The 23239-nt window shown below is 36.8% G+C and overlaps 1 protein-coding gene across 6 annotated transcripts in view; it reads left to right on the top strand.

Annotated features, from left to right (window-relative positions):
* The window catches only part of SLAIN2 (SLAIN motif family member 2), a 34379-nt gene that overhangs the window by 5128 nt on the left and 6012 nt on the right, over positions 1-23239 (top strand). The window contains exons 2-8 of one of the 6 annotated variants that reach the window (XM_039698744.1): positions 4722-4870; positions 9750-9914; positions 10648-10809; positions 12090-12449; positions 14552-14689; positions 16410-16485; positions 19569-19646. In XM_039698744.1, the coding sequence (XP_039554678.1) occupies positions 4722-4870; positions 9750-9914; positions 10648-10809; positions 12090-12449; positions 14552-14689; positions 16410-16485; positions 19569-19646 (1128 nt within the window). Of the gene's footprint in view, positions 1-4721; positions 4871-9749; positions 9915-10647; positions 10810-12089; positions 12450-14551; positions 14690-16409; positions 16486-19568; positions 19647-23239 lie in introns of those variants that run through there. The other 5 variants (XM_039698747.1, XM_039698742.1, XM_039698745.1 and 2 more) reach the window with 5 other exon arrangements.

The raw sequence follows: 23239 nt of genomic DNA, 5'->3' as shown, positions 1-23239 counted from the left end.
GAAGAACTATTTCTGACTTTTTTTTTTAATAATTATAGCTTTTACATGTGCTTGATATTTAGATACAATGAAATCTTTGATATGGGTTTCCTTTACTGTCCTAATCATATTCCTGAAATTTACTACATAATTATGTCTTGTTTAAGCATGATTCACATTTCTGCTACTTGTGGTTGTTGGTAGAGCTCTCAGGCATAGTCATTAAACAGAATTTTATTTTGGAACACATTTATTAGGACACACAACTTCTCAACTTTTCTCCCTTCAATGTAAATATGAACAAAGCTATGTTTGAGCACATATGCGCTAACAAATTTCTTATGAAAAGTTTCTCAAGTAATGGACAGCTGTACAACTTGTGTAATAATTCTAGAGAAGCTACATGATGGTGGTTTTGATGGCCCTTTTCCCATTCTACAATGTCCTTTTCCAATACAAACGTGTTCTTCTGGATGAGGAAATGAATAATGGCAGTAATTTCCAGCAACGAGCCAGGGCATGGCTAACTATCGTTAATTGTTGGGCACAGAAAGATAGTTGTGTTCCAAATTGCACTTTGCAACCTCTTGGATATTCTTAATTCTACTTAAAAATCACATTATGTAAAGTGAGATGTGCCATTGTAATATGAAGATTTAATGAAACTGTCAAAGCCTTTTTGTAGTATTCATATCTTGGAGTTTATATTCATAGACTGGAGTTTGCTGTAGTTTGTGCAATCTCTTGGAACTAGAAGTATTCTGTGAAGTAGAGCTGAAAACTAATAATTGCAGGCTAAGCAATGTGTATCTCAGTCAGCCACAGCTGTAGCATGGGAGTATTGTGGGGTAGGGAGAAGGAAAGGAAATCTGTGGGCCACGTAAGTGCAGGGATGTAAATTAATTTTTTCATTGATTTGTCTTTCAGCCAGAGATACTTTTCAGATCTTTACCTGTCCATTCAAAATCTGTCTTAAATTTTAACATGCTTAAGTCACTTCAGATAGGTTTTCCTGAAACTTTTAAATTGTCTTAAAATAGCTTAGATTGACACTGTTGTGTTCTAAATTATCTGTTTCCAAGACTGTCCAGTATTATCGTCTCCTGATTTATGTATTTTCAGTAGCTTTTCACTGTGAAATTTCCTTCTTGTATTTTAGGGGCATTTCTTATTGATTTGTCCTTGGATTTCAGCTTTTTCTCCTCACCATGTCTTCAGGTTTTTAATCTTGCTTTTGCATGCATCATGTTTTGTGTGCTCCCATTTAATTTCCTTTATTGTACCTTCCAGTTTTGGCTTAAACCTAATGTAGCTAAAATAAATGAGCTCTAACTTCAGATTCCTTCCACTTGCCATCTTCCTAATTAAGATTTGTGACTTCATGTTCATCTTCATGTTTTCCCTCGCTCTTGTAGTGGAAGGATTTTGATACAAAAAGACACTTCATTTTTTTCTGAGTTAGAATTTTGGCTTCTTGTTTCATGCTTGTGGCAACTAGCCTCTTGTATTTTAATGCACTGGGAGGTGTTCCTCAGGTGAGGTAATCTGTACACAGATATGCCACTCCTACTGCAGTGCTGTGTCCTCTTTCTTCAGAGCCTTTTCTGAGTCATCTGTGTCCCAGTGCAACATGCTGCAGCTTGCCCCATTTGGCTGACATCATATTGCTTGTAATCACAGGAGTCTTCCTGCAGAAGCTCTCTCCTTTTCTGTGCTGCATCTTCCTGGAACTAATCAGTAGAGCCCCTGGCTGCTTTCAGCCTCAGGTTGCTGCTGCTGTGGTGTGGCTGACTAGTAAGAGCCAAAGGAAGGGAATATTAATGGCTGCAGCAGAGTCATAGTGTCTGGTCTTGTTAGTGTTGTTTCAAAGTAGATCAAAGCTCCTGAGCAGCTTTTAATACACCATTTTGTTCTGCTTTACCTGATGTCACTGAGTTGTAGAGTCTTTACTCTGTTTTGGAGAGATTGGAGTATATGTTTCTGGTGTGTTAACATTTGTAGTATGGGTGGCAACTGTAAGTTGTCAGCTTCTTCAGTCATTTTTAACTTCCTGTTTTGAGAGTTGATTTACAGTGGTTAAAGATGTATGAAGTTATTCTGGTAATCTTCTGTCTTGAAGTTGCTGTACTGCCAATTAGTGCTGTTGTGTTGCTGTAGAATGCATTGAGAGGTACAAATGGGATCTGTTCTGGAAGGTTCCTTAGCTAAAGAGGACCTATATGATTTGGGTCAAACAGTTTGACAAAGAAGACCACTTAGCTGTGTGAAGTTACTTCTACATGCTCCACGTATCTGTTCTTTTTCTGATGTCAGGAAAAGAGGAAGAGGTAATAGAGGCATCACTCTGATTCTTAGCCTTGGCCTTGGTCCTTCTGGTTTTTGTAAAATCCAAGTTAGGTAAAGCAAGTAGAATTAAGTCAGTCTCAAGACCTGAGATTTGCTGTTCTTTGTTAGGTGGAATATTAAGATCACCGCTTTATAGTGAGACTTTATAATTACATAATTATAAAGAAACTGCCCTGAAAGAGCTGTTTTGTCTCTGCATCAGTGTACATGTGTGTGTTGTAGTGGAGTTGCATGAAATATGTATCTTGTCAAGTTCTGTCTTTCCTTGAAGTTCAAGTTACGAAACAAAGGTTGATAAAGGAAAACAGTTGACTGGGAAGAGATGGGGGAAATATGCAATATATATTTGGTTAGAAAAGGAGGTGGAAAAGAGGGTGCGAGCCTGGATTGCTTCAGTAAATGAACTACTTGTGAAACAAATGGAACAGTTGGGAATTCCTGAGAAGAATGTGTTGAAGCTTAAAATATCAGGTAGAGTTTTGATTAGAACAGTCTTGGAGGTTTGTTGAAGGTACCCCTTTTGTGTGTTCCTCAAAGAGGACATGCACTTTAATTTCTTGCCTTTTATACTGGCTGCTACTGTAAACTGAATGTGCATGGAGATTCTCAAACACAGCAAGGCATGTCAGTTATCCAGAGAACCAGGAGTGAGTCTGGCCTGTACTGGGCAAAAAGCTGGCCTTGTTGCCTTTGATGCCTCTTTGTATTGTGTAAACGTACCTTAGGACAGAAAGGAGTACAGGCAAGTACTAGAAAGATAGTAAATTCAAAATGTTAGAGAGATAATAAATGCTAAACATTACTTTTAACAGTATGGAGATGTCATAGAAATTACAGAAAGTGGCATCATTGTTTACACAACTGTGAAAATTGAGTGACTCTTGTGCTTTTCAAGGATCTTCAGGGCTATAAATACATGAAGGGCTTCTAGCTTTTCTTTTGGGCTGAGTGCCCAATTGTAGGCATTTCTACAAAAGCAGTTATGACAGACAGCATGATTTTAGCCAAAGTATAAACCCCTTGAAATACAGTAAGCGTCAGTGACTATTTTTATTACAAACAGCTTCATTTTTATTTTCAAACCTGGCAGCTGACAAATATTTTCTCACCTGGATCTGCAAGTATAACTTGCTAATTTCATTGTTAGAGGGAAGAGTGTTTTGGAGCTCTCTCTTAATAAAAATCAGTGAGTGGTGGTTTTATAAACATAAGCTTTTGTAAGAAGTGAATTTAATGGTAGTAATTACAAAAAATCTGTAAAAGCTATTATAACACAAACAGTTCAAGTTCTAGAATTACAGAGGAGAGATGAGAATCTTGTAGAGAGAAAGTTGTGGGAAATAACTTCTGTGTTGCTAATGTCATTGGCATAAAGAACAATTTTTGCTGTATATTTTGTACAGAAGCATGTCTGATTAGACTGTCAGATGTTCCTAAGTGATGCTGTGTGGCATACAATCCTATTCACTTGGAACATGAAGTCTGTCATTACCCTAGAAGAACACTTGTTTAGCTGATTCTACACTTGCATAATCTGTAGTTAAGAGTTATGTCTTGTAATTCACTTTTGTCTTTTGCTGAACCACATTTCCAAGTTTAGTTCTGGTCCAAAGTAAGGCTTAAAGTTCCCTGTTTTGAATGTGTGATTGGTTACGACTTTTCCTTTGATCTCTCTGTTGAGGGAGAAGTTTTCAGTTAAATTTCTAGAGTTTTTAAACTGGACTTCCTTCAGTCATGGAATGTTGATGTTAAAGTAAGTGAATGGAGATGCGGACAGACAAAGGTTTCAGTATATCTGGCAAAACAATATGATCTCGTTGTTTCTCTCTACTCTCCTGTGTGCATTATCTCTTTTTCCTTGTTGGTAATGCTTGACTGTATACCTCCTTAGGACAGAGATAGTTCCTTTGTTCTGTGTTCAAAGAGAATGAAAAGATCAGGTGCTAGGATAGAAATAATAAACAAAACTTGTTTATTGTTCAAGGATACTGAAACAGTAGTTGTGTTTTGTGTACTTTAACACTACTCCTTGGCTATTAAGATGCTTATTGCTTCCTTTGCTTAGGAAAACAAGAGTTCTCTATTGCATAGTGTTTTATTTCTTTCAGGCGAATCTGAAAAGATTAATCCTCATTTGTGTGTTAATGTGACAGTGAAATTGTCCATATATGTAATGTGTCTGAAGTCCTTGGTAGCCATGTGTCATCACTCTTATACTCTATCCAAAATAGTTAATTTTAGGGTCAAATCTGTGCTTTCTTTATCTTTTGGGATTGTACTTCAGTGTAGACAGAGTATAAAAACAGAAATAGCATACTCTGTGGTGTTCTGTTGCACGTCTGATCTTATGCTCATTTTGTCTGTCCTCATAAATTATTTTTTCCTCTCTTTTCCAGGTTATATACATCTCCAAAGAAGAAACAGAATCCACTGAAAAAAAATGTTAGTCCATTAGTTTGGTGCAGACAGGTATTGGATTACCCAAGTCCTGATGTTGAATGTGCTAAGAAGTCACTGATCCACAAGCTGGAACAGACAATGTCAGGTGAGTTTCTGCACACTGAAACCACTGGGTTCTATGTATTTATTCTGAAGCACATCAAAATTAGCTAATGGTTGTGAGTTCTGTCAGTTACTTGTGTCTAAAGCTTTCAGCTTTTGTTATGGTTTACAAAGTCAATCATTCTACTCATTTTACTCACATGAATGAAACTGAAGAAGGCATTAGATGATGAGTCATGATTTCAGAGCTTTGTAATACCTGCATAGTTTGGTCTGATATTTTCAGGAAAAAACAATGTTTTTAACTCAAAGGTTTTCTCATATTTTTTTAATAGAAGAATTTAAAATATATTTAATAATATATTTTTAAATATATTAAGATATCATAATCGTTAGGTGCTTGTCAGTATGTTAGCATGAAACTTGGTTTTCTGCAAGATTACATATTTTACTTCATCTAAAGAAATGGAGGCTTAAGTTTTTGAATATTTTGGGGAGATGATAATGATTTCTTCTCCTCCCATCCCCAGTAACTTGAGATCTAGTTACAGTCAGATTTCAAAAAAATCCAGAGTTTATGATTCTTCCTTAATACTAATTCATTGGTTATATTCAAAACTGGAGAGTGTTTGATGCTGTGAGAATGAAAGTCTGCATTCTCTATCCTTCTATTACCAGATTTTTTTATGTCAAACCAGCAGCAAAATGCTGAAGGTCTGATTAGAATTCTCTGTCCATCTGATTTGTTGCTTTGTTTTGTTTCTTTGTTGGAACCTATTTTTTTAATTATGCTGAGAAAACTTACTTTCTTGCTATTAATAGCTATTCTCCTCCTTTTCCACCTTTTTGTAGTCTGCTCCTGCTACATGTTAAACTGTTATCTTCAGGAATTAGCAGAATAGTTGGACTTGAACTAAGAGTGTATGAACACACAGTTCCAGGAGTGGTTCCAATGGCCACCTCCTTTCCATGGTTATATGTAAACTTTGTGCTGAGTTTATTTGACTGTAACTTCTTTCCTGTCCTTGTATTGTTTTCTGGAGCAATTCAGTGTTTATTCTGGTTTGTACTGAAACTGTTCTTAATAAAATTTGAATCCATTCTTTAATCTTATGAAAATTGTGGGCATAGTGGTGGAAATGCCTTCAGTACGAGTCACCCTGAATATTTCCCTATTTCTTGTGATTTTTTATGCTGCCTGCACAAATGCCTATTAAAAATTTACCTGAACACTTAACATGATATATGACTAGAGACAGGCAAAAACTGAGATTCTGAACAACAAAAAGCACTCACATCACAGGGATTTATGAAGGATGATACAGGTTTGGGAATCTGAATACTGCTGAGTATTTATGAATGGATAGTAGGTGATTGACATAATTCTGTTTGTGGTTTAACTTTTTTCAGAACTGAGTAGAAGTCTTCCGGAAGTACCACTAATTCTGCTACCCACAGGGTATCTTTAAAAATTCATAGCTGAAGCAGAATGGCAGGAAACTTCTCTCTGAAATGGATACGTTTGAAAGTTTTAACATTCCAACGATGTGTTTTCTCTTTTTTTTGTTTTCCGTAGATCTGTGAATCTGCTTCTGGCAGTGGTACTTGTAAGAATAACACAATTAATTTATTGTATAAATTGGTGGAAATACTAATGGTAGAAAAGATGGGTACATGCTGGTTGGAGCAGATTGCATGTAAAAATGAATTTCCAACAAAACAGAAAATTGTCTTTCAGAGCAACCAGTCTCCTTTAAGAATAAGGGTAGCAGGGAGCTCCACTGGAGAAGACATGTAGTATTTCTTGTAACTTTGTGTGTATTTCCTATTCTCAACTTCAGGAGTATTGTGTAACTTACATTTTGCATAGTGCTTCTGTCTCATGGAGCCATTACTTAATCTGTTACTAGCTTCAGTTACTAGTTCAGTACATAGATTCTGGTTCCATTCTCCATGGGTAAGGCATTTCACATGGCTGTAACTTTCTTTCCTGAATCCTTGCTGATGCTTCTTGTGCATTGACTCTTTTTACATTGTTAGATCCTGTTGTTAGGTCTTTCTAATCTTAATATCATTTTCTAGTTTTTCAGTCTCAAATGCTCTCTTGTATTTCTCATTTTTTTCTTCCATCGTATTTTTCATTGCATTACAGAGGAGGGAAGAAGAGCTCTCAGCTCGATGCTATTGCTGGCAGTTACTGATGCACAGTGCCTTGTCAGCAGTCAGGTTTGCAATTGCAGAGCAAGTCATGCTCAGTGTTGGAAGTGTGTTCAGACTAGAGGGAACTTTAGGTATATTCTGCACTCAAATTTTCCTATTTTCTACAGCAAAAGAGAAGTCCATTACCATTTCAGCAAAAATATAACTAAAAGGAATTAGATGCTGCATACTGTTTTTGAATGTTATAAAAGAAAATTTACTTTAAAATAAACTTGCTGATTATCAACCCTCCCTTCTGGCGTTTTGAAAGCTAATGTGTAATCTTTTGTAAGCTAGTGTCTAATGTTAGGATCATTTTAATGCTAAAATTATCTGTCTTGCTAGTTTTGTCTGACACTCCTAATAAAGACCATATCTCTATTTGTAAAAATAGCAGTCCTGAGTCACTAAATCCCTGTTGGAAAACCTTTAGGAATTCTGGTCCGTTAAGTGGATTTGAATCCAGATTTTTTTTGTCTGGGAAAATGTACTGTGTTGATGAAGGTTCACATTAGCTATGATGAAAACTACTGTGTGTATCAAGTCTCACCACATACAGGAGCAAACTTCTTACATGTAGCAAAATCGCGCTAAGTTTCATCCAAAAAATGAATGTGTATGATCAAATACTTTGTATCATTATGGGTGTATACAAAGAGCCTGTTTTGAAGACTATTACAGTAGTAGAATTGTTTTCTAATGTGTGGTTAGTATTTTAAAATACTTGTCTGTGTAATAAATACAAAAGAAAGAACTGTTGTGCAGACTTACGTTTTAGGGATTTTTAATGACGTTTTTCGGCAAGAGATGAAAAGTAGTTTTTTTCTTTTTGGCATGAGAACAAAGATTCAATTGGAATAGATGCTTGGGGGTTCCTTTGTGAATGCTAGAAGTTGATATCAAAGGCCTCATCATAATCACCCAGAACAGAGTGAGTTGTAATTACTGGCTTTGTTTACTGAGCTTTGTAATCAAATGGAGGTTTTCCCTTCTGACACTCAAAATAAACTGAAGACACCTCATGAATACTTGCCTAAAATTTAGTGAATTCACAACTTGCTGAAATTAACGCATGTTGTTTAAGACTTGCAGTGGAAGCTGGAATATAAACTTTCCACCCTTCATCTATAACTGTCTTTTCATTCCAACTAAAACACTGGTAATATTAAATGGTTTGTTAAGGATCTTTACACGAGATGCAATTTTAGGAATTTGCTGCAAAGTCAGCTTTAATTGCTGCTGCTTTTGCCTCTGTGCTGTATTCTGCCATTGGCTAGGTTGGATGCTATGTTTTTTCTGGGGGACATTCTTATTAAAAGCTGATTAAGTGATGCAATCAGTTAAAATACTCCTGATATTTTTTAACTTAAATCTACTTTAGTAAGTCAGATAATAGTGCAGCCCCACCAGTGTTTGCACTGGACAACTGAGGTAGTGACCAAGAGCAAAAGGGAGAAGCCGAAGCTTTGCTGGGCTTGGCTGTTGAAAGTAGCATTTCATGTGACTGTAGTCTGTTTTGGCTTCTAATGTCAAGGCAACAATGACTTTTAGTGAGGAAATTTGGGTTCCTTTCCTTCTTTTTTTTTTCTGTCCACTGCTATCAGTAGCCTTATTCTTACTGCACTCATTGAAGCCCCTTTTCACTAAGAGAAATGTCACACTATATTTTTTAATAGCTTACTTTCAGCTGCTGGGTGAGCTGCAACTAAATGTTATCTGGGTTTTCATAACATCAAGTTGGCATTTCCAGCTTTTCATCTTAACATTTTGTAGTTTAATTTGTCCTTATATACATTTCTGCATTAATATACTTCAAGCAGTGAAGGAACTGATTTGTAGCAAAAGTGTCAAAATATGTTTTGGATCCCACTACCCTGTAGCTGAAATTCCATTTTCTGTTACATTTAAAATGTAAACTTTTGAACATGATAGTCAAGTAACTAAAAAAATAAGATACCCAGCAACCAGCAAAATTTCAGTATCATACTGTCCACCACTGGTAGTGTTCACCAGTGTTTAAAATTAATCTGAAAATACATCAACATTGAAACATTTACAATAAATGGCAGAGGAAAGTACCCAATTTAGATCTTATAGTGCATATAAGGCTGAAGCCTATGGTCAAAAAATCCCAAGTTATTAGAACAGAAGGCTAACAGTAGGAAATAGTCCATTTGCTTTAGTCTGGTAGGTTCACGGTACTCGCAAATCTCTACAGAAACATTTGCCTCGCATAATGCCTTTTCATCTTAGCATGTGCTTAGGGCAATTTTGTGGGTGATACTGCTTAGTTGTGTGGTGCCAGTTTTGGAGTTACTGTTGAAGTATTGTGTGATTCAGACAGGTCTGAGAGTTCTGAGAACGTGACTTCCTGGTGTGCTCTGGTTTGTATGTAGTTATGTATAGGGTGTATGTTGGTGTAACTGAGCTACTACTGCTTTCCAGCTTCCCAGCACCTACACTGGACATCTCAAAGACATCAGCTGTAGTGATCTTAGATCTGACTTCTGATTGGAAAACACTTGTCACTATCTTCTGCCACTCTTTTCACATTATGGTTGTATATAGGAGTGAAGAAAGCAGTGGAAAAACTTTCTGGTGACTGAAGTTTTCTACTTGAATTTCAGAGTAATTAAATCACAATGAAGACATAATATAGTATTGTATTTGTTTTTCATCAATTCACTCAGTATAACTGATCCCTTTTCCCCTCTTTCCTGCAGCTCTCAAGAGACAGAGTTTGTACAGCAGCCCTTTCAGTGCGGTCAGTTACGCGAGCTCCTACAGTCCAAATACCGGTAGCCCCTACAGCAGTGGCTTCAACTCTCCCTCCTCAACACCAGTGAAATCTGCTTTAGTGAAACAGCTCATACCTCCTGGTACCTCAGGTAAGTCACTGTGTGTCTGGTCTTCTCCTTTTTTCCTCCTCTTCCTTCACAAATATGCTCAGATAGACAACATTTGTATCGAACTAGAGTAAGAAAGACTCCAGAACTTTCCAGCATTTTGTAGGATGTGTGCATCACACATTTTAAGCTTTTGAGGAAAGGATTTTTGCTTGCTCTCTGGCATGAGAAACATGTAAAATGTTTTCTTTGGGTGTCTGTGTCCCAAAAATTACTGATGTATGTGATCAGCAGTTAGACCAAAACACCGGAGTTCATTCTGTGGAGTTCCAAGTGGCTTCTGGAACTGACCCTGTAATTGACAGGGGTGCAAGTTCCATGGTATGTGTTCAAAGGTTAGGGGTTGGTAGTTGGGAAGTCTTTTCAACTATCCTATGGTTTACTAACTGAAACATTTGGTAAGCAGTGTATCCATCAATACCTCTGAGATGTGAACAATATAATATAAGGAAGAAGCATACGTTCCAGTTAAGCAATAATAATCAAACGTTTCAAATGGTTTGTCAGATCAATGGATCAATGTCTCAGTAGCAATTTCTTCAGACTGGTGAATTTTACTAGGAAAGGAAATGCAGCTTGCCTTTGGGTTTTTTTTTTTTTGGGGTGTTTTTTTTTTTTTTTTTTTTTTTTTGCTTTGTTGTTGTTTTTTTGGGGGGGGGTGTGTTTTGGGTTTTTTTTGTTACAACAATTCCTGTTATTTATTTTCCTTCCATAGGTCATCTTAAAATTTCAGGAGATAGAAATCCTCCACTAAGTCCACAGTCTTCTCTGGACAGTGAATTAAGTGCATCGGAGATGGATGAAGACTCTATTGGGTCTAATTACAAGTTAAATGATGTTACAGATGTGCAAATTTTAGCACGAATGCAAGAAGAAAGTAAGTGGGTTTTTTTCCTGAAATCAAATAGAGCTGTTGAGTTGGTTTTTTTTCTAATAACTGCAGTAGTACTTATTTAGTAAGCATGGAAAAGCGGTATAACTTCTACTATGGATGTACAAATGTAGTTTGCCCAAGAAAGCTGTTTAAGGACTTCAGCCTCCAGGCTAAAGAAAGGAAGTTACTGTGCAGAAGTTTTCTTTAGGAACAATGGACAAGACAATGCTGGAGAGTATCAATTTGTAAGGTACAGTATTTGCTAAAAGGATGATTGTTAGAATGGTCTGCTGCCTGCCACTATTCTTCTCAGGAGATGGGTGCTTTCCTGATGTAATCCAGTCTTGTTCACATCAATGCTTAAACTACGGATGATTGTTAGAATGGTCTGCTGCCTGCCACTATTCTTCTCAGGAGATTGGTGCTCAGGAGATTTAAATCGCTGAAATGTAAAGTCAATATGGCAAAGAATTATTAAGAAAAGTTCCTATATAGATGTCTGTCTTTAATTACAGCTTTAGTTGAGACATTTGTCCCTCTGAATTTGCAGAAAGTGGTAATAATTTCAGTTGTCTAACTAGGTGGTCTCCAGAGTATTTTATTGTGTATCCTTATCAGTGAAAAAACCAAAACCAAATGCCTAATAAATGTCCTTTTAATAAATTATAGACATATATTACTCTAATGTGTAGCATACACAAAAATACACACAATTATAATTTTTAAAAGTATGAGATAAAGACAAGATAAATGCCATTTTAAAAACACTAGTTGTTCAGAATTTTCTTGCTTTATGGCAGTGGATTAGTTTGCATATTCCCAGGGTTGTGGGCACCACACTTCAGAGACCACTGATCTAACACCTCCAGTTTCTCTAGGAGTAGCTTATTGTGTTGCTTTTTTGGTTAGATTCACTAACACATTGCAAGAGACGTTTCATTGTAGCTGCTGTAATTGTTGTAGGATGTTACTTGATACCAAAATTATGATGTAGCCTGTGTTGCTATTTGCAGCCTTGGAGAAGAGATGAACAAGTACATACACAAACATCTATACTGATGATTGCTTTACTAGGAAAAGGAATGAGCTCACCTAATTCAAGTCATTATTAGCTGCTAGATAACTTTTTGGTACTAATGAGAATTTATTTAATGCCTCCAATATCAGGAGTTAAGGTGAGCCAAATTTGAGTTTGAGAACTGTGCAGATATCTGTGTGCACTGTCTCTAGTTTGAACCACTTGTGGGCTGGAAGCAAGTAAACAATGCTCTTGTTGTTGCCAGGCCTGCGGCAAGAGTACGCAGCCACAGCTTCTCGGCGTAGTTCTGGCTCCTCTTGCAACTCCACGCGGCGAGGCACCTTCAGCGACCAGGAGCTTGATGCACAGAGCTTAGAAGATGAGGAAGATGGCACACATCACACGGTGCACCCTGCTGTCAGCAGGTTCTCACCATCACCTCGCAGTTCTCCCTGGCCTTCACCAAAACAATCTCCAAGAAATTCGCCTCGCTCCCGATCACCTGCTCGAAGCATAGAGTACAGTAGAGTGTCACCACAGCCTATGATTAGCCGTTTACAGCAACCTCGTCTTTCCCTTCAAGGCCATCCTACAGACTTGCAAACTAGTAATGTCAAAAGTGAAGGTAAAAAACTGTTTGAAGTTCATTACAGGAGCAGTTGTGTAGTTTCTGTATAAAGGAGTGTGCAGTCCTAAAACTATGTGCCTGTGTAACATTGTGGTTTGATCTTTGAATTGCTGAAGAAAACACAGAGCAAGCAAAGCTTAAGTCTGCTGGGGCAACCTTACAGTCAGATGAGTTGATAGGCTTATATTTATTTTAGATGTTATCTAGTTAATGAGTATAATTGAGTTTCGTAGTGACCAAGGTCTATATTTGGCAGGCAAATGCACTCAAATAAAGCAGGAAAACTCATTTACTAGTAGAGTTAGGCTTTGCAGATGACTGGACAAAATGCAGAGGAAAGTAACTGTGGTCAGATAAGAGTAACATGGCCATTTATGCACACCTATAGCCTGTGAAGCAGCTGAATGCTTTCTGGTTGCACAGGACTCTGAAATTTTCAATCATGAACACAGTCTTAAAAATAGTACTTAATAGTTAGTACTTACCTCATGCATTTGTTGGATATTTTACATATCTCAAAGCTGTGAAAACTGCGTAATAAATAAAGCTTGGAGTAAATTCAATGCAGTTATACTATATTGGCATAGAACAAAATAATATAACAACTTTTCTTCTTGAATGTACTTTTTCCTAGTAGCAATCTAGCAGAAACCCCTTTTACTGGGATGAAATTTTGCAAGCATGTTCCCATTTCAACAAAAGTATTTTTTATCCCACAAGTAAGATTTTAAATTTAGAAAGAATACACATTTAGATATTAAGAACTGCCCTTACTAGTAATAGTGGTTTGGGGAAATTTTAAGTATCTAAGAAAATGTGCAACACAAAAGCTAATCAATTCTGTTGTAACTTAATTGAGAATTCCTTTCCCTTTCATTTCTAAAAATGAAAGTCTTAATGCGTGGTAGATGAGCTGCAGTAAAAATATCCTATGAGAGGAATGGTACAAAAAGCTACCACATACCAGAGGGATCAAAATAGAGTGTGTGATCGTGCGTTTCTGAAACACTTCCAAGGAGTTATCTTGCAGTGGTTTTTGTGCAGTTGAGCATTGCTTGGATATTCCAGAGACGATACAGCAGCAGCCAAAAAAGTTGTTCAGGTTTACTCTTTTGGTTTTTTTGTTGTATTTTTTTAATATTATTTGTCTAGAATGGCTGGAGGGAAATTTGGTTGACAGGGTTCAACAATGTACCAAGCGCAGTACCAAGAATGCAAACTGCGAAGTGAAGAGAGTACACTTATTGGAATATTCAGCCAGTAAAGACTTAGTTTTGTTTTCACCTTTAGTGCTTGTGTATGGTTAACCTACTTCTTCCCTGCATCCCTCTGCAGAATCAGGTTGGCCATTCATCCTGTCAAGGCATCTTCAGTCTTCTATCCAAAGTATGTCATCAACCCAGCTCTGCATGGGTTGGAGATACACAGAATGTCATTAGACTTGAGAAGTACTTAATGGCATCTTTTCATAGTCTGTGAACAGTGGTTCATATACTAGAAGGCCCCTGAAGTATTAGCTGAGTAGATAAGTCAAGTCATATGTGAAAGATGAAGCATAACTGGACACTTCAATAATTTTGAATGCTGTGTATGAAGAAGTCCTTACCAAGTGGGAGTCTGTTATTTATAGTATAATGGACTGATATGGGACAAGGCAGTCTCAAAAATTTACTCAAACATTTATGTTGTTTTTACTCTTCAGGCAAGCGTTTTGTTACAAATAACCTTCTAGGTAAATAATTTGAAAACTGTGCAAAACTGCAAATTAGGTTTGTCTGTTCCACTTTGATAATAGTACAATAAAACCCAGAGAATCACAATCCAGATATGTTTCAATTTCAAAACACAATATGCTTGACTTTTTTCATCATAGGTAAAAAATAGACATTCTTATTCTTTAGATAAGTAAATATTTTGTATGTGATAGATTTGAGAAGAAGTAATGCAACAAAATACAAATGGATTTAAATTGCAATGTAGTTTTATATGGCTAACATTTTGTGTTACTTAGATTTGGGTGTCAGCTACAGGTTCACAACCTGACCTTTGTCCAACATCAGACTACAGACTACGCTGTATCTTTGTATTATTTCATACAGAAAAACTAAGGCGTAGTCTTCCAAACCTGTCCAGGACATCTAACATCCAAGCTGAGTCTGTGAAAAACAGCAGAAGTGACTCAAACTTCCAAGTGCCAAATGGAGGAATACCTCGAATTCAACCTCAGGCCTCAGCCAGTAAGTACCTTTGGTACTACTTCAGTGTAAATTTCAGAGTTAAGTGATGGTATTTAGAGCACAGCAAAACATTGCGTGCCACACTGGAGATGCTAGTCTTGATTTTTAATCAGACTTTTGTGAATCTGTTTTTATGGTACACAAAATACTCAAAGTCTGGTTTCTTATTAAGGTGTCATTCATAGTTTCCTAAAAGTGTATGTAGAAGTAATATGAAGAATTATAAATACAGTATTTGGGCATGTCCAAAATGGTTTTATTTCTAGGCTCTGAAAAAACACCTAGATGGTGTTTATTGTTTTGGTTTTTTGTTTTTTTTTTCCTAACTAGTGAAACATGACCTGAAAGTGTTCATTTCAGTTTAAGCCTTTAAGTTAACCCATGTCTGCAGTTCTGCAGTTTCTTTCCTTCTTCTTTGTTTTTTGGCATATGGATTATATATCCAGTTGGCAATTTTATTTACTTTAAGTGTCAGTTACTTCCTAGAAAAGGTTTGGATGGACCTCTGTCTCATAAAACATATTAGCCCATTGCTGGACTCCTGCTTTCCTAGTTTCTCCAGAAGTTAACTGCTGATATGAAAATGCTGCTATTCTCACTAATCTCCTTAAAATGGTGACCTTAAAGAAGGCAAAGCAAATGAAAATTAAATATTCAGTGTTTCTCTATATGTCAATATTGCCAGTTCCTGTTGTTTAAATGTTTCCTGACCATTTATTTTAAAACAAGGTTCTGAATTTAATAACCTTGTGTGACATTTTCAAGAGAAGAACACATTATGAATATTTTTATGTGTAGAGCTTTGAACTGTAAAAATTCTGTGATAAAGGTTCATCAGTAATCTAAATAATTGACAGGAAATGTAAAAATAATGTTTGTGAATTTAACTAGGGGCATTTTACCTATAGAACAGTGAAGGCATAGTGGCATACCTAGTTGGTTGTGTTAAAATTTTCAAAACAATGTGTTAAAGCTACCAAGTACAGTTAAATACAGAATAGGGAATAGAGAATCCAAGGTTTCTGTCTTTGTACAGACTCAGAGCAGATGTAAGGGTTGTGTGGACAGTCAGTCCCAGGTGTGATGCTGTAGTAGACAGAATTAGTGTGACTTTACCATTGTTCGTATAAGTTACTCCAGCGCCTTGGCCCTCTTCTTCCACCTTTTGCAGACACTCGGAAGGTGGGACTTGCAGCTGAAAGGACATTTGTGTAGCTCAAATGCACAACTGTTACCTCTTAGGCAGCCTTATCAAAGTATAAAGCACTCGGAGCAGTTGGGCAGCTGGTCTGCAGCTATTTCAGTGATAGGAAGAATTATCAAAATGAGCTGAAAAAAGACAAAAATATTTGTAGTAAAAATCTACAGATTTTATTTGGTGCTTTAGAATTTAGTGAACTGGGAAGGGAAGAGCATAGAGAGCAACTTAGCTGGAAAGCTATTTCCAGAATTAAAAGTATATTCATGGTTAAACTTTCTGGAAAAATCAGACAACAGAAGTCTCAGTATTCAATATTTAGTCAGTTACTTCATTGCAGGAACCAAAGTGGTCTGATTGTGTTTATATTTCTTTTTCAACTTGTGGATGCATTAAGAATTACTAGGTAAATTTGCTTTTCTTTCATAGACAACTTCCCTAAATGTGAACCACTCTAGACCAACTTACATTTAAATGTAAGTTAAATATCATTAATAAAGGCCAGATTTCTAGCTTTTACAGTTTCCCTGCTCTTACAGATGTTTGTCAGAGTCTTGCTATTGACAATCGTAAAACGGTTTGTGTGTGAAGTCAATGAGTAAGTATCTTTGCTTAGTCTGGATTAAAAAATTTTCTGCAAAACTGTACATTGTATAAAGATTTCCAGAATTGTGTCCTTTTTCTTGTATACTTTTTGTTTTATTGGTTTTATATTTTGTCACTTTGCACAAAGCACTGTTAAATTGCAGCAAATTTTTGTTTTCCCTTGGCAATGATTTCTGGGTCTTGGGATTTGAAGCTTCCTCATACACCTGCTAGTTTTGCATGAGCTTACCTTTGCAAGGATGCTGGCTTGCCACCCGAGGTCACTACTTTGCTCCTTGTCAAAGATTTGCGGTCCATAATTTACTTGCACATTTGCTGTGGCTGCAATACTGAACTTGCTATGGTTGCTGGCATTCAAAAATGAGCTAGGAATCCAGTAAATTTCTGAAATGACAATTCCTCTTACAGTTTTATAGCCAAATTGTGTTTGCTTGCTTACAGAAGAGAGGGAAGACAGATATGATGTGTTTAGAGGTACAACTGTAAACATGAAGACATTGGCATTTTAACTTTTAGCTGCAGTGTGGTGAACAATCCAAATTGGTTTTGAAGACAGACTGAATTAAATAGCAGTTTTAACAATTTGAATCTTCATTTACAACTGATTCTCCATGCCATTCTGCATAAAGTACTTTTTTAAAATATGAAAGGTAGTTAATATTTCACCTTAAAACACTAGAAGATATGGTAAGATGTGTGTTCCCCAAGGATAAGGTATTGTCTAAAGTGTTAGTGATGGGAAATCTCCGTGTTTGGGTCCTGTACCACATAGATTGTACAAAGCTCTAGAAATTGGAGGGTGACTTCCATGTAGGAGCTACCTGCTTTTGAATTCTGTGTCATGCTTTTGTACTTAGTGGCACTATCAGCACATGGTTGCTTTTAAGAAGAGCTAAATACAAAATTTTCTTGAAGAGCTGTAGATTCAAACTATCAGTAAAGTGATTGGTCTGCGTGCCAAGATCCAACTGCTTGGCATGTTCAGATTAAAAATAGGAAGAGTAAGTTTTGAAGAAACCAAGTAGTCCAGTTCCATTGATCAGAAGTAAATGTAACAACATGTGTTCAGCATACAGCAGTTGTGACAGGGAATGTCACAGCACAGAGAGCACTTCAAGAGCAGCAAGTAGTGTGGATAAACATGCACTGTGCGCTTATCTCAAACTGCATGTTTGCTCAGCATTGCTCAAATTGTGCTGCCTAAACTCTGTTCAGTGTTTCAGTGCACAGAAATGTTTTGCTATTGAGTGTCTATTTCCTGGAGTCTCCATTGAGAAGGAAGGAATTTGATATATGCATATTTTAAATCCTTTCCATATCATCCCATCTCTCTGACTTGCAAGAAGTGTGAATAATGATGGGGGAAGAAAGTGCCATGTGCAGTAGCATATTGAAATCTGAGTGCATTAGGACAAAAAACCTCTAAATATGAAGGAAGAACCTTTTCTTCATTTTGTGTGGCATAACAAAAACAGTGATTCAGTGGAAAACAATGAAGTGGAATAGTTATGGACTGAAGCTGTCTGGCCAGTGGTCTGCCTCAGTAAATTTCTAGGAATTGTGCTCATATTTAGAGACCTTACTGTACTTAATTGGCTGTTCATGTGTATGCTTTAAAAAAAGTTTCTAGGAAGACCATGTGCCAGTTGAGTAAGAATTATATATTGCCACAGGCTATTTTGCATTAGATTCTAGTTGGTAGAGGGAATAAGGTTTTTATTAGTAGTAGGCACAGGCAGAATTTTACTGTGTTTATGAACAATCTAATTCCTATTTGCTGTTTGTTGAACATGACAGTTATAGTTAGTTATTAGGACTAAATTGAATAGACTGCCTAGTCATAATTTCAGCATGATATTAAAACACGTGATGAATTTTTTGTAGTTCATTTTGCACTGACTGAAACATAGGAAAGGTGATAGTAATTATTATATGCTATCAAACAAAAGGATTAACTAATATTAGGATTCAGATTGTTCCCCCCCACCTTTATAGCGATATTCAGTAATTGGTGATGGGATTAGTCCTTACTCAGGGTCAGGATCTTTTTGCACAGCTGTTCCCCCATCTTTCTTCCTTCTCACTATGGAAATAAGCCTTGCTAGTGCAATCAGTTGTATGCTGCTATAAAACTTCATACGTTGAGATAAGCAGAGATGTTTATTCATACATTATCATTTTATGAAGTCTCTGTGTAGTCAAAACTTTATTTCATTGACTACTTTCCTCCTTCTCCCCTTTAAATGTGCTGCGATGGAAATAGGCTGAGTCAATGCATTCCTTCTGGCAATAAGTAATTCTCTCCATGCCAAGATTCTGCAGCTCTTGGAACATTGGCTTCTCTCTTGGTAACTGGTAGGTAGTGAGGTCATTTCAAGGCAGTATCGGCCCTTGAATGTTACTAGACAAAAGGCAGGACAAGGGAGAAAAGGAGCAATGAAAACCAACTTCCATCACGCTGGGTACATGCTGGCAGTTGATAAATCTTAACATTGTCTTCATTTTAAGCTTAAGTCCTCTTGTATACCTTTTGAAGAGGAGAGAAAAAAGGCATCTCTCAAAGAAGACTTAAGGCTCCATACTGAAGAATACAATTTATTTATGTGATGATCATATTAGACAAAGATTTATGCTTTTGTATAGTGTTAGAATATTTTTTGAAAACACTTTTAAAATTAAAAATTTAGTCTTGCTAGGTCAAGTTCAGTTCAATTTTCATCTGTATCTAATCTTGCTCTCATATTGCTGTGGCATGTTTGCTAGGTGGCTTGTTCTCCCTATGGTGTTTTAATTTTTGTTTTGCATTTCTGGGCTTTTTGCCCTGCAAGAAGCTTTACTCTTATCACATCTGCGCATTTTGCACTGCAAAATTTCTGACACACTCCTCTGCAACTCTTTGCCATTAAGAGCAAGCACCATTCACAAAACTCCATCACTTCCAGAGTCATAACAGCTTTTTGAGTGTTTTACTCACAGTTTCTTGACGCTTCACAAGTGGATACAATTCTGAAATTCCCAGTAAATTTAGTTTTCTTATCTTCTTAGACAAATATAACACTTCTTGTCTTTCAACAGCTCTGCAAAGGCAGAAAAATTTGCCTCGTGCTGCCTTCAAAACCAAACAGTTTCTTCAAACTCCATCTACAAAAGGAGGTAATTAACTTACAACCTCTTACCAAGCTCCAGCAAGTCTCAGATAATGGTTTGCCTGCATTAAATCTCACATGTTCTAGATTAATGAACTTGGTCTTGCAATTACTGTAGAGATTAACCAAGTGGTCCTTGCTGTATGGAAGTTAACTTCTTGGTCTAAATATTGAAAATAAACTCTGTGTTATATAGGAGATTGAATTTTGAGATAAAAATCCAAGGAACGGTGACTTTCTAACATTAATCAGGAAATAGGGATTAGAAAAGTAGACTCCTAAACACATTCACTAGGGCTGTATTTGTATAGGATTTTTTTAAATGGCAAAATAAACAGAAACAGAAATTGTAAAAATACTCATACAATTCTTTGTGCTGGGAACAAAAGCTAACAAATTTATCCTTGAAAAGATGAGTATAGACTGTCAAGTTATTTTGCATGTACTTGTGCTTTCTCTTTTCCTCACAAAACCAGAAGGTTAATCCCAACACAGATGAATTAAGGTTTTTTGACTTAAGGAATTAGCGACTCTTGTATATAATATTCTAGTTTGCTAATGGCTGAACTTGACTTTTTTTTTAATACAATGAAATATTGAGTCTCTAATACAATTAGACAGTTTTACCTGATTTTTAATCAGCTCTGGCAGCCTTGTATGTGACACTGCTTCAGTTTCACAGTTAAGGTAAACAATGATTCTGGTTTTAAGCATAGTTGGTCTGTTGTCTATTACAATCAAGAAGAACTCATTTTAAAGATCATTACACTTGAGACTAGTTCATAAGCTTGTAGATGTTCGAGTCCTTTAAGTGTTGTGAGAGTCAGTGGTGCAGACATGAGGGGCTGACAGAATGTACCTGTATCTCTTGGAATTTTAACAATGCCAACTCCTTAGAGTCATCTTCATGCCATGCAGAAAGTTTTAGTGGAGTATGATGTCTGTGAAACAGATTCACATGTCCTAAGAGGAAGTCTCTTAATAGTTTTCATACTTTGTACCAGATAAAGTTCTCACAGTGTTCTGCTTTGCATAAGACCACCATTGCTATTCCTCTGCAGAGCTTTCTTTGCTTTCTTTCCAGTTGGCCATGCCCTCCTCTGGCTGTCTGGAACACTTACTAGGTCAATGGCCTAGTCTGAGCCTGTAGGAATGTACAGAAAATTAGCTTTTCTTTGAGTTTATATTATTTGTAAAAATTTATTAAACCTTAGAGAATGAGGAACAGAGCACATTGTGCTGCCAGTTATATATTCTAGTTCATAGCTGTTGTCATTCCTTACTGCAAATGAGGACCCTTTCAGTTACTTGCTTTGTCTTTTTCAGTTATTTGCCATTTTATAGTCCTTGATGTAGTGGTTTTCTTTCTTCTGATCTGAGATCCTCATGAGTACAGAAGTATTTAACTAATGAAGCAAGACTTTCAGAGAAATGAACAGCTGAGCAACAATTGATTTTTACCCTCTTAAAATACTGTTCATTACATAGCTTGACACCTTCACACACATGTTGGCTTTTTTTTACCACTTTGTGGTAACATTTCCCCAGCACCTTCTCTTCTCCAGGCTGAAGACCTCCACCACTCTCTAGATAGAGGAGAGATACTCATCCATGCTCTGTACCTGCTCCAACAGGTCCACATCTTTCCTGTACTGAGATGACAGATCAGTTTATTGATTCTGATAGTTATACCTCATCTGTTCTTTCATGTTGGGCTGATTCATCTCATGATAATGGCTGTGATTTAACAACTGCATTAGAATTTAATCTGTTTTCAAGTTGGTGTGCAGCAGCTGGCCTTGGAGTACAAGCAAAATAAGTTTGCAACTTCACAGCACCCTACTTTACCACATGGAGATCTCGTGCTCCCTGCCCACAATCCAGGACAGAATCCAGAGAGGGTAGGACATCTAAATGTCATAACTGCACCATGGCTTTTAATTTTCCTTTTTTTTTCTTCTTTTTTTTTTTTTTTTGGCTGCCAGATGTTTTAATTGTAGCTGTTTCCAGTTTACTTTATAAGGAGATTGAGTTGTGTAAAGTTATTAAGCACTACCCTTACATGTTTATATCTTTTTGTTTAACATGGATCAGCTAAATACTATACATGGTTACACAGTTACCAGATCTGTGAGGCAGTACCTCAGTCTTTGTGATCCTGTCTTACAGATAGGCCAAACTGACTATAATGAGTATCCAAAACTGCTCTGAGACCAAATTCTGTATCTGTGGAACAGAACTATTAGGCAGTTTGCCACACTGCATCATGTGGGCTGCTCTGGAAGACAATTCATTCCTTTATGCACAAGAATGAATATAGCTCTCAGCAATGTCTGCAATGCTGTGCTGACAGGAAATGTTTTATGAATTGACAGCTCAAGTTTGCAGCATGGTAAAATATGGCCAGCAGAAGATAAAATAGGATAGAGAAGAGTGATTTACTGGATCCTTACTTCTGCTGGGAATGCAAGAAGCTTTCTTCTGTTGCAACGTTTTGTTGCTTACATTCTGTACCTAAAAACCTTTTCCCTGTTGTGTCCGTAAGAGGCCCAAAGCCATATTCAGTTTTTATACACTGGCATTGCTCTGTTGGCAGCTGCTAACATGGTGCTGTGTTTGTGTTCCAAGCATTGTAATGAGGAGTTCAGTGATAAAAGCTCCCAGTATTTACACTGTAGAGTTGCTTGGAAATTCTGCAGATTTGATTGCATCGATGTTAACAGGCGAGCTCACATTTTAAAAAATTACATAAAATCTATCTTAGTCGTGGGAGCACTTGGATGCTCTTCTTGTCCAGTCGTTCTGTTGGTAATGCTTTCCTTAATCCATACTCTGGCTTGATGCCAGCTTTTATTTTAAGGTTTTTTACTTAATCTCCTTGCCACTTAGCAACTGTCATGTGTTTTTGACCTCTCTGTCACCTTTTCTTGTCAGCTTTTCCCATGAGCGGCTTCATGCTGTGTTTGATATTCCTGTCAGGGGAAAGGCCCCCTTGGGTAATCCAGAAAGGAATCAAATCTAATTCACATCTGTAATGAGGTACATATTAATCTTCCTAGACATCCCTTATAAGAAACAGCTTCAGAATACAATCTCAAAATTACCAGCTCCTCTGTACCCCATTTAGGATGCTACATTCCTGCATTACCCATCTCCTTTCTCACTCCTCGTGTTCTTACTGGATCTACCTTGAAAATTGTAGTAAAAGCTGTGTAAAGGACCAGCTTCTTTATGCACATCTGTCAAAAATGGTGCAACTTTGATCTCAGTACAAAACATTTATTTAGTAGAGGAAAGAATAGTTAATGCAAATTTACTAAATGTAAACATGTTTTCGTTACGTGATTGATTTGATCACGCTGTGTTGACTCTTACTGACACACCCTAATCAGTTTGAAAAGCTGGTGAAATTTCATTCCATTACTAAGATTATGGGTTAGTTTAAGTATTCTGTGAAGTGATAAATTATTCATAATTTGTAAATATTCTTCATACTTGTGAAGAATTATGCTTAAGGTTTGGAATTATCAAAGGACTGTTAATATTCTGTCTTACTAACTAAAGGACTTGATAACAAAACCTTGCATACTAACTCAGGTA

Source organism: Passer montanus, unplaced genomic scaffold (assembly GCF_014805655.1).
Source record: "Passer montanus isolate IOZ18808 unplaced genomic scaffold, ASM1480565v1 scaffold13, whole genome shotgun sequence".
NCBI classification, from domain to species: domain Eukaryota; kingdom Metazoa; phylum Chordata; class Aves; order Passeriformes; family Passeridae; genus Passer; species Passer montanus.
This window is presented reverse-complemented; position numbering and strand designations above follow the sequence as displayed.